Genomic DNA, 16,510 nt, shown 5'->3' on the forward strand with positions numbered 1-16,510 from the left:
AAAAAGTCTGACAGAGCTCCCTTGTCCCTTTGGCCACGTGAGGTCACAGTGAGAAGTCTGCCACCAGAAAAGGCCCTCAGCCAAACATGCTGGCACTCTGATCTCGGACTTCCAGCCTCCAGAACTGTGAGGAATGAATTTCTGTTGTTTATAACCTACTCAGTCTGTGGTATTTTGTTATAGCAGCCTGGATGGACTTGGACAAGCCAGGTACTTTTTAAAGTTCTTTACTTGTTCAATAGATATTTTTAAAGCACCTGTGATGTGCCAGGTCCTCTTCTAGGTGTTTTGGATATATCAGTGAAAAAAAACCCAGAAAAGTTTCCTGCTCTTGGGGAGTGAGCAGATTGACAATTAACCATAATCACCATAAAGAAGTAGATGACATAGTATGTTAGAAGGTTAAAAGTACCACGGAAAAACTAGAGCGGGCTGAAGCACATGAGGAGTTCAGGGGATGGGAGGACCTTGGCTTTAAACAGGGTGATCAGAGTGGGCCCATAAGGGTGATAGTTAAGCAAAGTCTGAGGGAGGTCAGCAAGTTAGTCCTGTGTACATACCTGGGGAAAGAGCAGAGACAGCAATCTGGGCAAAGCTCTGGGGCAGGAATGTGCCTGGTGTGTTCAAGAAACAGCCAAGACTTTGTCTTTTACTCTCTGATCCCTTTTCCTCTGATGGTTCTGTGTCATTTAAATGTACTTAGTCATTCCTGGTTTAAACTTAGTCTTAGGACCCAGGCATGTTCAGGTCTCCCTCTCTCTCCCTTCTTGTTGTCTCTTAAGGGGTTACTCCAGGTGCCTGTGCGTGTGTGTGTGTGTGTGTGTGTGTGTGTGTGTCTGGTTTGTGGCTGCTCCTTTTGCTGACATCCACTGCTCTTGTACTTGTCTATGACTTCAGCCTTGACAATGCAGCAGGACTGCTCAAGGGGAGGCTGTCAGCCTTCCCCAGCTAACTGGGCAGCCCTGGCCCTGCTCATACTCCAGCCTGGTCCTGGTTTGGGGCCAGCCCTTTGCAGCCTCAGCTGTAGGGCCTCCTCACATGGCCCATGACAGGCTCAGTCTCTCTCACTTCCAGCTCCCTACTTGGAAATGGAAACATTCAGGATTTCTTTCACAGCCCTCATGGCTGTAGGATGGAGTGTGCCAGGAAGTGTTATCTTAGGTTGTGCTTTCTGCCTGGATCTTCTCTTCTACTACCAGCTTCTACTGTGATGACTGCATTGGTGGTGCGAGCTCTCTGAGGTGAACCTCCAGCAGATTTCCAGAGAGAAGAGGAGAGCAAGCATTCTCTGTTCACTTTGCCCAGGCCAGGGCCACAATGCCAAGCTGGTCTTTGTTGACGAATTGGTCAGAATGGCCACATTTGTTGCTTGATATCCCTGTAACTTCTAGATATCACGGCTAGATCCTATCAAAGGTCTTTCAAGTCGCTGGTTTCCCCAACTCCATCATCTAAGACCAGGATCTCTAATTTTTAGTCATGTTTTGGAGATCAGTTTCAAGGCTTCCCAAATACATATCCACTCTTTTACCATAATTCCCCCAGTTCAGTTGCTGGAGAAAAATGGATTTAACCACATACTAGAGGAGTGCCTGTGTACTAGACCTTAATTCCCGGCCAGATGAATCACCCACTACCCATCTGTGATTCTCTCTATAATTTTACCTAGAACAAATCCTTCTACTAAAACTATGGATTGCATTATTATTCTTTTAGTCTCTTCCCTCAAGTATGCAGCCAGTGACCAGTACCTTGATGAGCTACATGCCTACAATACCTATAGACAGACTTGGGAGAGCTGTTCAGCCTTAGCATATGAACACAGTCTGTAGGAGGACAGCCAGGTCAAGGGCAAGGTTTCAACATATTCATTGTACTTGGCTTTGCTACAGGGTGGAAGATTCCTTGACTCATTACTAGTTGGCCAACTTCATGAACTTATACCTCCAGCTCTCTCTTTCTATGCACACCTGGACTTCCTAAATATTACCTGTTGTGATTTTTATCCCAGATCTGCCATAATAAGGTCAGACCTCCTAGCACACAACCTTTGGAACCCTCATGTCAGCAAGGTCAGCAGCGCCACCCTGCATGGAAAGAGCACAGGCCATAGGGGTCTACAGCCTCAACCCCGGCCTGTCACTGATTATGTCAGCTAAAGTCTGGGACAAATTTTACATAACCTTTTCTAATTCAATGATACCCCTTGTAGGGATAACGCCTAAAAGGATGCACGTAAGAAACGAGTCAGTCATCCCTCTGGGAGACTCCTCCCAGTAAGCAAGGGCAGCCTCTTTTTTGGACAGATCTTCACAGTCATCTGAAGGCTACATGATCTACTGGTGATGTTTCCTTAAAAACCCAAAGGTCGCTTGAGACAACCCCTCAGGGGCAAAGTCACCCTGATTTTGAGAGAGAGGCAAGTTAATGCCTGGCTTCTGCACAAGAAATATAGTTCTGGAGGCTCACATGGTGTGTCTGGAGGGAAAATGTTGTTTATGGTTGTTAGGTTCCTCCAAGCGTGACTTACATCAGTCCAGTGCACAGGTTGACAGCACCTCCATGTACAGTCCTTGTCACCTGGCAGGCCTTAAGGCTCCTGGTTTAGTTCCAGTAATTGAGTCTAATCCTTGTTTTTGGAGGAACTGTCTGAAGGCAGTCAGTCCAACATGTCCTGTTTGTCCATCCATTAACCAGGTGACATCTGTCTACCCCACAAAATGACTGAGAATGGAAGTGGGGAGGATATCAGAGGTAGTAATTAGTGATTTGCATGAGAGATGCAGGATCTGGGGGTCATCCTCTGCTTTTTCTGATAGACTTTTTGATAAGGTTAAGGGAAATGGCAATTAAATATGGTTAGAGCCATCTGTTGGGAGAATGAGAAAGCCATCAGTAAGTCAAATTTAAGGGGCTTATAACCATTTCTAACGTGGGACTTTTTCCTGCTTATAATCGGGGCATTTTTCTTTGTGAGGAAGGCCCCTAGAGTGACTCTGAAAGACAGAGATCATCAATGCCCCTCCTCCTCCATATCTTTGGAGTCTGAGGTGGTCTCTCCTAAGAGCCAAGTGCTATTCTCCCTCCACCAGCACAAAACCAGTGTGACCCATTCCGGTATCTATAACTTCAATTCCCCTCTCCCCCAGTTATCCCCCATTGCACCCAGACATTTTGTCTGAAAGGCTCAGTTACAAGATGGACAAAGGATTTTTATAAAAATCATAGATACTTGTTATATCCCCTACTTTGGCCCATGTGGGCTGCTATAGAAGGACTTGGTGAGCAGTGTATTCAACAAAGTGGTTATTATCCTAATGATGTACGACGATATTGATCCAACAAGAGAATCCAGGTGGCTGAACCAGAATTAGTTTGAATGCCCCAGGCCCTCTTTTGGCTGGGCATTTTTACCTGGAAGATGTACAAATCAGGCCAACGAAGGGTTGCCATTAGGGAAAGAAAGAAGTATGCCCAGCGGTCAGGATTGAATCCTGGATTTTCAAAATGGGTTTATATAAACCCATACCCTGGGGCTTCCCTGGTGGCACAGTGGTTGAGAGTCTGCCTGCCAATGCAGGAGACACGGGTTCGAGCCCTGGTCTGGGAAGATCCCACATGCTACCCGCTTGCCACAGCTAGAGAAAACCCTCGCACAGAAACGAAGACCCAACACAGCCATAAATAAATAAATAAATAAATAAATAAATAAATAAATAAATAAATAAAAAGAAGGTGAATTTCTTTAAAATAAATAAATAAATAAAAAATAAACCCATACCCCTTTCATCCTGGCCATTACTCTGGAAGCAGCTGAGAGATGATGATCCCTTTCTGGAGACAGCTGAATTCAGTGACCAGGAGTAGGTGAGGAAGATAGAGTCTCCCTGAGATGATTTTTACAGAGGTTCTTCCAAGCTCAACAAAACCAGATTCTTGTGCACAGTACAAAGCGTGGAAGGTCTATCAAACACTTATGCTGAGTGGCTTCGGTGATAAAAGGTACACCATGGTCCAAAAAGCCAAAGACATTACATAGTTAGTTAGTTCCAAGTGTCACAATGGTGTGGTTAGAGTCAGCTGATCTAATTGCAACAACAGCTGACCATTTCCAGGCTCTTGTGGGTTTAAATTAGTCTAACTGAGGACCTGCTAACTTTTTCTGTAAAAGGTCAAGTAGCAAATATTACAGACTTGTAGGCCGTGCAGTCTCGTTCTAATTACTCAACCATGCCACTGTCCTGTTAAAACAGCCATAGACAATGTGTAAATAAATGGACAAGGTTGTGTTTCAATAAAACTTTATTTATATAAATAGCCAATGAGCTGCCCACTCTGGTCTAAACTTGAGTTAATACATTCTTTGAGCCAGATTCCTATTTCTTATGTATGTTTAAGCTATAACACAGTCTTGTATACTTATCTTTCTAAATGCACAATTTCATCAATGATAATTTAGAATTACAGTGGCTATTTTGGGGACCCTTTGATATGGACAAAATTGTTCATTTTAGAGGTGCCTTAGAATAAAAAGAGAACAAAATCTAAAACATCCAATGTTCTACATTTTTTGGTTGTTATGAAGAAGGACCAGAAGAAATTCAGATTCCAAAATTGCTTCCTGAAGGGATTGCTTGACCATGGCATAAAACAAAACTCTGAAAAACTTAAAGTAATCTAAACAAATCAGGATATAATCTAATGGGCTTTATTCTACTATTTCTACTCCTCCATTTCCCTCTGCCCCTGTATCTCCTGATAGGCTCCCCTTCTCTCTTGGTCAGCCAGAAACCCCCCCAACACCAGTTAACCCTTAACTGAGAGCAGGAAAAATCACTTGTGGTTGATTTTATTCCCTAGTCTCACTCTGACCTGAGAGACATTTTAAAGACTTTTGAAAGCCTAGGTAAAATAAAGAGAAATTTGCAAAGAAATTTGCATTATTGTAAGATTGTATAATAGGTCATATATTAGAGGAAACCTCAGATGCAAAATAAGTGGATGGAAAAGACAGAATAAGATGACACTGGGATGACTTAAAAGATGCTGAGTGTGAAGGAAATTAGAGGAATTTACAGACGCTATAGATGGTGTTCCTATTAGAAACTGCAACTCAGGTTGAGACTTGAACCCACGGTCTTTTGAGATTACACACCTGGTCTCAGGACTTAAGGAAGCTCAGGTTCTTGATGTCTCCTCGCAGAAAGAATTCAGTGAGAGACAAAGTGATAGGTAAGAAGTGGATTTATTTAGAGAGAAACACACTCACAGAAAGAATGTGGGCCACCTCAGAAGGCGAGAGGCCCTGAAATATGCCATGGTTAGTTTTTATGGGCTGGGTAATTTCATAGGCTAATGAATGGGAGGATTATTATACTTTGTTCTTGTCCTTGTTCCAGTCCTATCTTCTCAGTCAGAAAACCCAGTGGGCAGGGATGTAAATTCATTCAGGTCCTGGGGGCCATAAACAAGATAGTCTTTCCACACTACACTCTTATTCTGATACCAAGTGGTGTGCTGCAAAACTATTCAATTCTGATGCTAACTACTCAGAATTAGTGTCAGACCCTCAGGTTAAAGGGAAGAGTCCATAACAACGGCTCCACTTCAGACTCCAGTTGCAAAGCGAGGGCCCCAGGCCACCGAACTTTTGATCAACTGGCTACAAATCCAGGGAGTTCCCATCACCTCCTTCAGGTTTGATAGTTCACTGGGATGACTCACAGAACTCAGGAAAGTGTTATACTTACAATTACAATTTTATTATAAAAGATACACATCAGGACCAGCCAAGTAAAGAGACTTATAGGGTGAGGTCTGGGAGGGTCCCAAATACAGAGTTTCCCACCCTCTCCCTATGGGGTCAGGGTGCCTTACCCTCGCAGCACATTGATGTGTTCACCAACCAGGAAGCTAGAGTTTTTATTGGGGTTTCATTACAGAGGCATGATTGATTGAATTATTGGCCACATGACTGAACTCAATTCCCAGTCCTCCTCTCCTTCCCTGAGGTCAGGCTGGTTCAAATTCCCAACTATCTAATCACATGGCTGGTCTTTCTGGTGACCAGGCCCCATCCTGAATCATCTTATCTCTTAGCATAAACTCAGGTGTGATCCAAGGGGCTTATAAATAACAAAGAAACTCCTATCACTCAGGAAATTGCAAGGATTCAGAGTCTCTCTCCCAGGAGCCAGTGGTAAAGGCCAGTGAAATTCTTTATTACACAGCAGGCCACCCCTTGGCCTTTGGCCATCATTCTTTTTATACGCCTAACATTTGGAGCAGCCAGTGATGGGTAGAGACAGCAGGATTTTAACTCTTATCTCCTAATACATTTGACTATCAATATCAGTATTATATTCAGTGTTATAATCTTACTAACAATGCCAGTGTACAATATGGTAGATGTAGCCTGAAAAATAAAGTCAAAAGATACTGGCACATTACTACAGTCCTATTTAGTCATTAATAATTAGTCCAGTCCATCATCTTATCACATGACAAAAATGGCTTCCAGGGTGAGGTCAGTCAGGTTTACAGGCTTCCATTCGATCCTGTCAGGTTCCAAAAGCAGAAATGATCTCAACAATACATAGCTTCACCTTTTCAGGCATCCGGTATGATTGAGCTAAGAGACAATATCATTTCTTGCTCTGAGCCTCTTCTGAAGTGTTAATGTAGCATTGTATTTCCCTCATTGCATAACCCATTTGTTTATTCCTTTACCTCAGCTAAGAAGATTCCTCCTTCTCTTTATTTATACACAAACTTTTCCAAATTTGGAAGGGATGTTAGGTTAGGCCACTATGCTGTTCTAGATCATAGTCAGCAGTATCAGCCTAGCAATTCCCCCCCTCCTTGCCTCACCCTTCAGCCACATCTACTCATATAGGGTACGGTTATGTAAAAGGATTTCAATCTAAAATGGAACCCTGATATGAAATGGAGAATCTCATGCATGCACCATCAGAAGAAAGGAACTTAACAACTGAGAGACTGATTTTCCTAAAAGCCTGATTTACAGAAGACTGAGACTTATCTCCTGACCCATGAACATCTACTAAGAATCTCTCCCCATCCTCAAGCCAACGTACTTACTACTTGGACTCTGGCTGGACTCCCCAATCTTTGTACCCCTGTGAATAAATACAGTCCTCCCCAAACCCTCAACAGACTTACCTGTAGCTTGCTGCAGCATGCATTCCCCAAACTGCAATTCCTCTGCTATTCCTGAATAAACTCAATTTCTGGTAACTCAAGCTTGCCCCATTTTACCTCTTTATTTAGGTTGACAGTTACATAGGTACAGAACTAGTGGGTTATTTCTACCACTGGGCAATACAGCTGCATTCAAAGGCCAGTCAGATTTCTTATTATACACATCATAGTAGCAAACCCAAAGACTATTTCATCTTTGGTGTCTTAGAGGCTGTATGTTTTATAGCTATAGATCCGTGTTCTGCTTTCTTTAGCGTCCCTTTAGATCAAAGTCGTCAGTGCTTATTTGCCTTCTCCTGGGAAAGTCAATAATATACCTGAACCATTAGGCCCCGGGAGTTTATTGAGGTATCCTTCTTCCTTTCACAAGTCCTCAACCACAACTTGTGGTTCTGTTCTCATGTAATTTGTGGATGACCTTTGGGTTGTGTTCCAAAGATGAGGTGTGCTCTAAGACTAATCCTGCTATGGATTTACTGTTTTAGCTTGGAAAGATGTAAGATTTCTCCCCCCCCCCACCAAAGTTACAATTTTGTTATTAGCTAAAACATGACTTATCCAGCAGTAAATCCCTTACCTTTGACAGACTACAACCTGTTAAAAAATTTCCTGGACTAGTACAAAGAGACATTTAAGAAGATTCCTGGATCTCACTGGCTACTGAAATTGCCTTACCATCATATGATTTTACTAAGTAATGGGTAACCAAACCACTTCTCTGTAAACCCTTGAACAAGACCGTGGAGTTCTCTTTCACCTTCTTGGCATTCATCAAACACCAATAGCTACTACAGTCTCTTGACTCAGTGGCAAAACCTGCTGGCCTTGCCTAAGGGCAACAGCTGCAGCAGCTAAACTAGTGGAGGTTTCTGTTGACTTGGATCTAGGGTGTCCTTTAACCTAATGGTCCCTCATGCTGTATAATCTTCATTGCACACTGATAACGTGCAACACTCTCAGCAAGTAGGGTTACTTCTTATGAAATCCTACTGTGTTCTTCCAGTCATCAGTGTGGTTTTTAAAATTCTGTTATTCTTCCATAATCTGAAGAAGGAGAAACTCATAAATGTTCAACCTCTGCTTGTGAACTGTGCCCCAAACTGATTTACTAAAATCACTTCAGGAAATTCAGACTGAATCTTATTTGTTGACAAGTCATACCTTAAAACTGAAACAGGTTGGATGCACTATAACAGGTGTGACTTCACACTTCAAAATATGACCTCTTGCCAGAGGCAAAATTTGTGTAGGTGCCAGGACTCATTGTACCCATCAGAGCTTGTCAGTTAGCTAGGGCTAGGAGATTTAACACATACAATGAGAGTAGATATGATTTTGGATAAGTTCATGGTTTTGAAATGCTTTGGATACTACAAAAGTTTTTTTTTTTTTTTATAAATTTATTTATTTGTTTTTATTTTTGGCTGTGTTGGGTCTTTGTTGCTGTGCGTGGGCTTTCTCTAGTTGCGGCGAGCACGGGCTACTCTTCATTGCGGTGCACAGGCTTCTCATTGTCGTAGCTTCTCTTGTTGTGGAGCACGGGCTCTAGGCAGGCACGCGGGCTCAGTAGTTGTGGCGCACGGGCTTAGTTGCTCCGCGGCATGTGGGATCTTCCCGGACGAGAGATCGAACCCGTGTCCCCTGCATTGGCAGACGGATTCTTAACCACTGCGTCACCAGGGAAGCCCCCACAAAAGTTTTTAACTTTGGTAGGAAACCCTTTAAAAATGGTCAGCAGCTTAAAGAACTTTCGAGTGATCTAATGCTCTCTAAGGAGATGGCTACTCTAAAGCTAGAAGCTCATGCAAAGGAGGAAAACATGGAAGCTAAAAGAAATGCTCAGGCTGATCATTATGCCTCATAGGCAGCCCTTGCTAATATCCTAGCCCATATGGAACCCTGAGACCAAGTTTTTGCAGAGGTTCAAAAAATCTATTCTAGAATGGCACTGGTTAGCTTCAGAGTCAGAAAAAGATACTAGGAGAAATCTGGATGCAAATCACACGAGAATAGTCTCTGGCACTCTGGCTTCTTGTTAGCAACAGAGGTGCTCAAATGGGACCTTGCAAAAAATTTTCATGAAATTGTCCACCAGAGTAAGGATAAATTGGGTACTATACTTAATCTATATTGGTGTCAAACTACTGAGGGTGTTTCTGGTTCATGACTCATTTGTCACCAGCATAATCTTGGTAAAATTGTGAAGGTAGTAGATAGACACCTCCAAACAGATTTCTCATAACTACTGGCAAAGGTATTTTTAAAAGTCAAATTTATTGAGCTATAATTTGCATTCAGAAAAAGTTTCTCTTTCAGTGTACAATTGTATGAGATTTGACAAACACATACAGTCATGTAATCACTCCCAGAATCAAGATATAGAACATTTCTATCACCTGAAATGATTCCCTCATTACCCTTTGTCAGCAACTCTCCTTCTAGCCTCTGCCCCTAGAAACCACTGATCTGTTTTCTATTCTTATAATTTTGCATTTTCCAGAATGTCATATGAACAGAAGATAAAGTATGTAGCCTTCAAGCCTGGCTTCTTTCACTCAGCATAATTATTCTGAGGTTCATTTGTGTCATGTATATATCTATAGTTTCTTTTTATTGAATGCTTGTACCATAATTTGCTTATCCATTCATGAGTTGAGGAAGAGTTATTTACAGTTTTTGGTGATTATAAATAATGCTGCTACAAACATTTACATACATGCTTTTATGTGAACATAGGGTTTTATTTCTCTTGAGTAAATACCTAGGAGTGGTATTGCTGGGCTGTAATGGTAAGTGCATGTTTAACTTTGTAAGAAACTTTCAAACTTCTTTCTAAAGTGACTTTACCTTCTCATACAGCAAGGTATGAGAGTTCCAGTTGCTCCACATCCTGGTCAACACTTGGTATTGTCAGTTAAAAATTTTTTTTCTAGTTATTCTAATAGGTTATGTAGTGGTATCTCTTTGTATTTTAATTTGCATTTTTCTCATGACAAATAATGTTGAGCGTTTTTTCATGGGCTTACTTGACAGTTAAAATTTTTGTTCAGTGAAGTGTCTACACAAATCTTTTACTCATTCAAAACTTGTCTTTGTCTTTTTATTATTGAACATTGAGAATTGTTAATATTATATTCTAGATATAAGTCCTTTATCAGATATGTGTTTTACAAATACTTTCCCCTAGGCAGTGGCTTGCGTCATATTTAGGAATCCAAGATAACAAGTTTTATGTTTTCCATTAGACACGTTATAGTTTCAGGTTTTGCATTTAGTTTTGTGATCCATTCTCCAGTGGATTTATTTCTGTAAATGGTGTGAAGTATGGTAAATTCTCTTTTTTCGTATGGATGTCCACTTGTTCCAGAATCATTTGTTGAAAAGAACATTTTTTTGCCTTTCCTCCAATGAATAGTCTTTCTTTCTCAGAGTCAGGACTTTCTTAGTGATCCTGTCTTTCTTTCCTGTGACAGTCAAACTTTGACTTATATCCTTGGCAGGTTTTATGCAGGAGAGAGTTTCCTTCTCTTATCTTTTGTGCTAATGCCATACTTTTTACTTGTGTTGTAAACCACATTACATTTCTATGTTTTTGCTTTAGACAGTTAATTATCTTTAGATGATTAAAAATAACACAAAAACTTACATTTACCTTCATTTTAACTATTGCTGGCACTTTTCATTTCTTTATGTAGATCTAAATCTCTGATATTATGTTCCTTCTACCTGAAGAATTTCCTTTAGCATATCTTGCAGCACAGATGTGCTGGTAATGAATTTGGCCTGCTTTTGCTGAACTAAAAAGTATTTCACCTTCATTTTTGAAAAAAATACTTTTTGTTGAGTATAGAATTCTGGCCAACAGTTTCTTTCAGTAAAGAAGTGCTTCCCTTGTTTTCTGGCTTGCACAGTTTCTGACTAAAAGCCTGCTAATGTTAGTCTTTGTCTCATTATATATAATAGATCTTTTTATTCTGGTTGCCTTTAAGATTTTCTCTTTATCTTTGGTTTCAGAAGTTTTTTGTTTTTGTTTTTGTTTTCCTCAGTGTTTGTCCTACTTGGGATTCTCTGATCATCTTGATCTGTAGTTTGATGTCTTTTTTTATTTTTAGAAATTTCTCATCCATGAACTCTTCCAGTATTTCTTCTGTCCTGTTCTCTCTCTCTTCACTTTCTAGGCTTCCAGTATTTGTAGATTAAACATTCATTATTGTCTCACAGATCTTGAATTCTCTGTTTTTTTAAATTCTTTTTTTATCATCATGTTCCATTTAGCTAATTTCTTTCTTTTTTTTTAAGTTGGTCCAATTTTATTGAAATCTTTTACAGAAGACAATTCAAATAGGAACCACTGCTGTGGTTTTAAGGCCTATAGAAATCTGAGTTATGTTTTACTGCAAAATATATAATATATTAATTCAAACTACAGTGTAAAAAGATTTTAATAATGAATTATATGTACTCATTAAATTAGATATTTACAAATATTTTCCTAAATACTTACAACTAATTTAGAGATATTTTTTAAAGTTCAAATAGCCAGTTTAAATTTGAGAAAACATACACTTACTGTAACTTGAAAGATGTTCACATTGAGATACTTCAGCCCCAACTTCACAAGCTACTGGAAATTAGGAGATACTTTGTTGCTAGATGAAAAAATTTCACTTATATCAGGGAAAATTATACTAGACTACCAGTTTAAAATGAGCAATAGTTCACATAATATTAGAGAAATTCTCCCTTGCCTTACAAATGCAAAATAAATCCTCTAGACTCCCTTCTCTGTAGAGCCCACCAGCTCACTATCCAGGCTCTGAAACTTAGCACAGTTAGGGAAAAAACAAGACAGACTTCAGTATGACAATTAGCCAAAACATTTCCCCAGGGAAGCATTTCTGATTTTGTTTTTGTTAAGCATTCTCTTGATCTTTAAGTTCTTTTTAAAAAACAAAACAAAAAACAAAAAACAAAAAAACCCACTCAATTCCCAAGATCAGTTTGAAAATGAAAAAAATAGATCTGATGGCTCTCACAGCAAACTTCATGTCAAGGCAATGCTTTAACTCACATCTCCTGATATTTCCTCCCCATTTCCTACTGACAGCGTCCCCCCGCCCTTAGAGTAGTTGAGGTTCCCTGTAATACAGACCCTTGGTTTTTTTAGTGTTAGCTGAAACACATATTTTGAAAAATGTGTTTAGTAAATACCCTTCAAGTCCTGACCTAATTTCCTGATAGATAAAGCATATAAGAGGTGGTGTCCCCTGCGACTGTCTAAGGCTTACTTTTGCACCAACTATTTAGGAAGTTCCCTTGACTCTTAAGTTTTCCTTTCGAGATTAAAATTCAACATAGAAAAAAATTCAGTTATCAAACGTCTATTCCTAATTTAGAGCAAAGCTACATTACATAGCAAAACTCCACTTATTAAACTTATCTCATGCAAGCTTAAAATTTTAAAAATAGTAATTCCAGGCTCCAAGGTAGACCTACTTAGATGTAAACATGCTAAACACTTAAATTTTTTTTTCCCAATCTTCCTAAAAGAAGTGTGTTTTTGGCTGATAGATCAATATTATACATCAAGTCTGTTGCTAAGGAACACAATTTTTGACCTGGTAAATTATTCTGGTAATCTGACACACGACCAAGATGCTAAGACTATAGAATTAAAGGCATTCTTTTGGATTCTGTCCTTTAATAATTTTTAAGAGGAAAACCATGAAGAGGCTTCCAGCTCAGTAGAGACATTGATTAAAGCTTGGTAAAAACGGGAAGGTTTGCAGACCTTGGGTAACGCACGTCAAATTCAACAGGCCAAAGGAGTGAGTTTTTCATGATGGGGCTCTCACCACTCACAGGTTTGGGCCAGTTTTCCATAGCCTCCTCTCCCAGCATTGTAGTCCTGAAGATACTCATCTCGTATCTGGTCCCCAGAATGACCACGGCCATACTGCCTGCCCTCCTTAAAGCCTGCGTCCCAGTCTGTGCGAATGATCCGGTCATCCAGACGCGTTCCATTTATGTACTGCATGGCATTTTCTGCATCTGCTCTTGAATAGTATTCCACAAAGCAGAACCCATATGCTGTTTTCTTCATTTTATCCAGGCCCATGATGATTTTCTTTATGTCACCACTTTTGCTGAAGAGTTCATAGATTTGTTCTTCAGTTGTATAGAAGGAAAGATTTCCAACATACAATGTACAGCTTTTCTTCAGTAAGTTTTCCTGTTCTTCATTGTCAAGCCAGAAGTGCTGGTCCCAGTACTGGCTCAGCTTGACGTAGGAGTTGCTGCGCAGTGCCTTCAGGAGGCCACCTGACATAGTGCAGAGAAGTGGCCGAGGGCGCCGTCACTCCAAGAATAATGAAACCATTTAGCTAATTTCTATTGGTCTATTTTCAAGTTCATTGATTCTTTCCTCAACTATGTTGAGTCTATTTATGAGCCTATCCTTCGTCTGTGTTTCTGCTATCTATATTCTAAATAGACTTTAAAATTTATTTCTAATAGTTTTTATTTCTTAGAGTTTCTATCACTTTGCTGAAACCTCACAAATGTTCCACTAGAGCCTTTAAGATATAAATCATAGTTATTTTAAATGCCCCCTCTGGTAATTCTAACATCTGTCTCATCTCTGTGTCTGTTCTGTTGATTCCTTTGTCTCTACACAGTGGGTTCCTTTCATTTGAGTCTTTGTGTTTCATATTTTTTTGTTGTTGAAAGATGTACTTCTTGTGTAATATAGTAGAGACTAAGGTAAATAGTACTTAGGCCAGGAAATAGGCACACTTCTCGTTCTAGGCTGTTTGCACAGGGGACTGAGTCAATATAGTCAGGATTTGAGTTGAGTTTGGGTTTTGTTATTGCTTTGTGGTTACCTTCAAAGCACACTACAAACTTCAACTTCCTTTAGCATTACCTTGTGCTTAGAGGAAGGGCTTAGTATTAATGGATTTCTCTTAATGTTTCAATTCTACCCTCAGCTTTTTTACCTCAGTTTTCCCTGTGTGCCACTGCCACAGAGGTGATCTCTCTCCGTGCTCTTACCTCTCCCCAAGGGATAGGCTGCTGTAGCTTATTACTTGGTGTGTAATAGCCTGATGGTAGAGGACAGAGGGGATTCTCTATTTTCTTGTCCAGTCTCAATCTTAGGCAGTGTATCTAGGTCTTTTGGGGTAGAGCTTTCTCAATGATCCTGCTCAATCTCCTTTGGCCGTCAAACTCTGCCTTGTATTTGGTGGATTTTTTTTTTTTTTTTGAAACCAATTGAACTTGTACTGACACCAACTACATGACTTTTCTCAGTAGCCTTATGGGAATGGATAAAGTGGCTTGACCCAAGATAACACTGATTAGACTTAGCACTGTTACTTTTAAATAAAACCAACCCTATTTTCCCCCCTAAGGTGGCTTAGAGAGTTCATAATGGTCACAAACTAATACTACAGATAAAACATTTAAAATTTTGATCCAAGCTTTTTCTGTCATCCCACACTTGAAAGGTATCTGTTGAACACCAATTTCCCAATCCTAGCATCACTAGCTTACAAACCTTAGGGCTAATAACTCCCTTCTCATTTATCTACTGTTCAATTTCCATTAGTTTCAAGATACCCCTGTGTAAATACCATGGCTATTTTGCATGAAGTTAAGTATTCTACAGATCCCAGAGTCATGGGATTGAACCAGGGGCTCTCACCTTTTATGTGAATTTCAGAGGTACCATTGAGGCTAAGGCAATTTAATTTAGGTTAACTAGGATCTGTTTCATTTGTAAGAGAACCCTCTTGCAACAGGTTTATTCAATTCTCTTAAAAATGGTGGCATTACTTTTCACCGTTCAGAAGCAACAGTTACACAAATGGAATATTAGATTAAGTCTAAAAATGTGGGCCCTAGTCAACTTTCATTATTTTTCTGCATATGATCATGATAAAGGATCAGAACATCCTTCACAATTCCAAGGAAAATCCAATTTAAAAAGTTTGTCCTTGCCAAACTCCATAAAACAGCCACTTCAGAGTAAACCAGCAGAGCATTGCATCACCCAGTAAAGCTGTAGGTTTCATCACATGCACCAACAAATCTACGTGACTAGTTTCTGCACTCTTTTACAGAATTTATTTTACACCGATTGTACCAAACAGCATTTTAAACACGGACATATCAACTCCCTAATAAAGCAAAAACACAGGCATTTCCCTTATTAGAAACAAGATATACCATCACTTAAAGTCTTCAAACATGATTGCACTTTAACTTTCATAATTTGACAGTGCATTCAATGAGTCAATCTGCAGACAACTAGTTAAACAGACAAGTTAAAAAACACTTTTAAGTAGACACGAATGTCCTAAACTGTTTATTAGGTAAGAATTTTACAAACATTACTTGTATTAGTGGTAGCGGTGGAGCTGGAGAGTATTGCTTCTTCTCCAAGCTGTGCAGCGAGAACCACGGATAGTGTGGTGGAACCTGCGGTTCTTTCTGCTTGCGCATGTCAGTCCCCGCAACTCCCTGTGCTTGTGGACTGGTTTGGTGATCCACTGGGGGTCAGGGTTTCTTCTGATAGCTTTATGGAATGGATCAGTGAGGATAACCTCAAAGAATTTGTACGTAGACTCTTCACCAACCCAGTAAGAATTCAGGACCCTCAGGGCCCTACAGCGGCGTCCAGCTCACTCCTCAGCAGCAGACTGAAGGCTTCGAGCAAACTTCAGCTGGTTGACACCATGGTGGACAGGCGCGCCGTAGGTGGCACCCTTAGGAACTGGGCGTTTGCGGCCACTGTGATGCACGCGAATCCAGTATATGGCATAACCTTGCTTGGCCTTGTACCCCAGCCTGTGCGACTCTTTGGGCCTGGTGTGGGGGGCAGCAGGGGGGCCTGGCGCAGTGCAGAGAGCTGGCAGTAACTGCCAGCACGCACCATGAGCAGAAAGCACATCATGTCTGACTGCTTCTTCCTCCATAGCTCCTGGACGTACTTGTAAGCGCGCATCTCGGCTCACCGGATGGCTGCCGCCAGACCTTGGTGGATATTGTATAGGAGAGAGTTTCTGCCCTTCTGTTAATCCTAGGAGATCTTTAGTGATCTGGGCACAGGACTGTTTCTTGCTCCACTCTCAGCAGTAGAGGGTTTTTTCCTTTACATTTTCCCCAGTTGCAATGGGTCATCACCAGTGCCCTGGATATTACAGGATTCTCTCTGCTCTTCCAATATCTTAAGTCTCTTCGTCCATAGGGGAATAGGGACTGGATAAGGTTTGCACTTTTTTTTTTT

The 16,510-nt window shown here is 40.5% G+C and overlaps 1 protein-coding gene and 1 pseudogene across 1 annotated transcript; both read right to left on the reverse strand.

Moving 5' to 3' along the window:
• Window positions 1-13,072: 13,072 nt before the first annotated feature.
• LOC118889912 (nuclear cap-binding protein subunit 2-like) lies at window positions 13,073-13,549 on the reverse strand. The gene has a single exon (XM_036842045.1). The coding sequence runs from the start codon at window positions 13,547-13,549 to the stop codon at window positions 13,073-13,075; it is 477 nt and encodes a 158-aa protein (XP_036697940.1).
• Window positions 13,550-15,623: 2,074 nt separating this feature from the next.
• Window positions 15,624-16,228, reverse strand: LOC118889913 (annotated as a pseudogene).
• Between the last annotated feature and the right edge of the window lie 282 nt (window positions 16,229-16,510).

This window comes from Balaenoptera musculus, chromosome 2, assembly GCF_009873245.2.
Source record: "Balaenoptera musculus isolate JJ_BM4_2016_0621 chromosome 2, mBalMus1.pri.v3, whole genome shotgun sequence".
NCBI lineage: Eukaryota > Metazoa > Chordata > Mammalia > Artiodactyla > Balaenopteridae > Balaenoptera > Balaenoptera musculus.

Coding starts and splice junctions, on each gene's coding strand:
- LOC118889912 (XM_036842045.1), bottom strand. CDS start 13,549: ATGTCAGGTGGCCTCCTGAAGGCACTGCGCAGCAACTCCTACGTCAAG.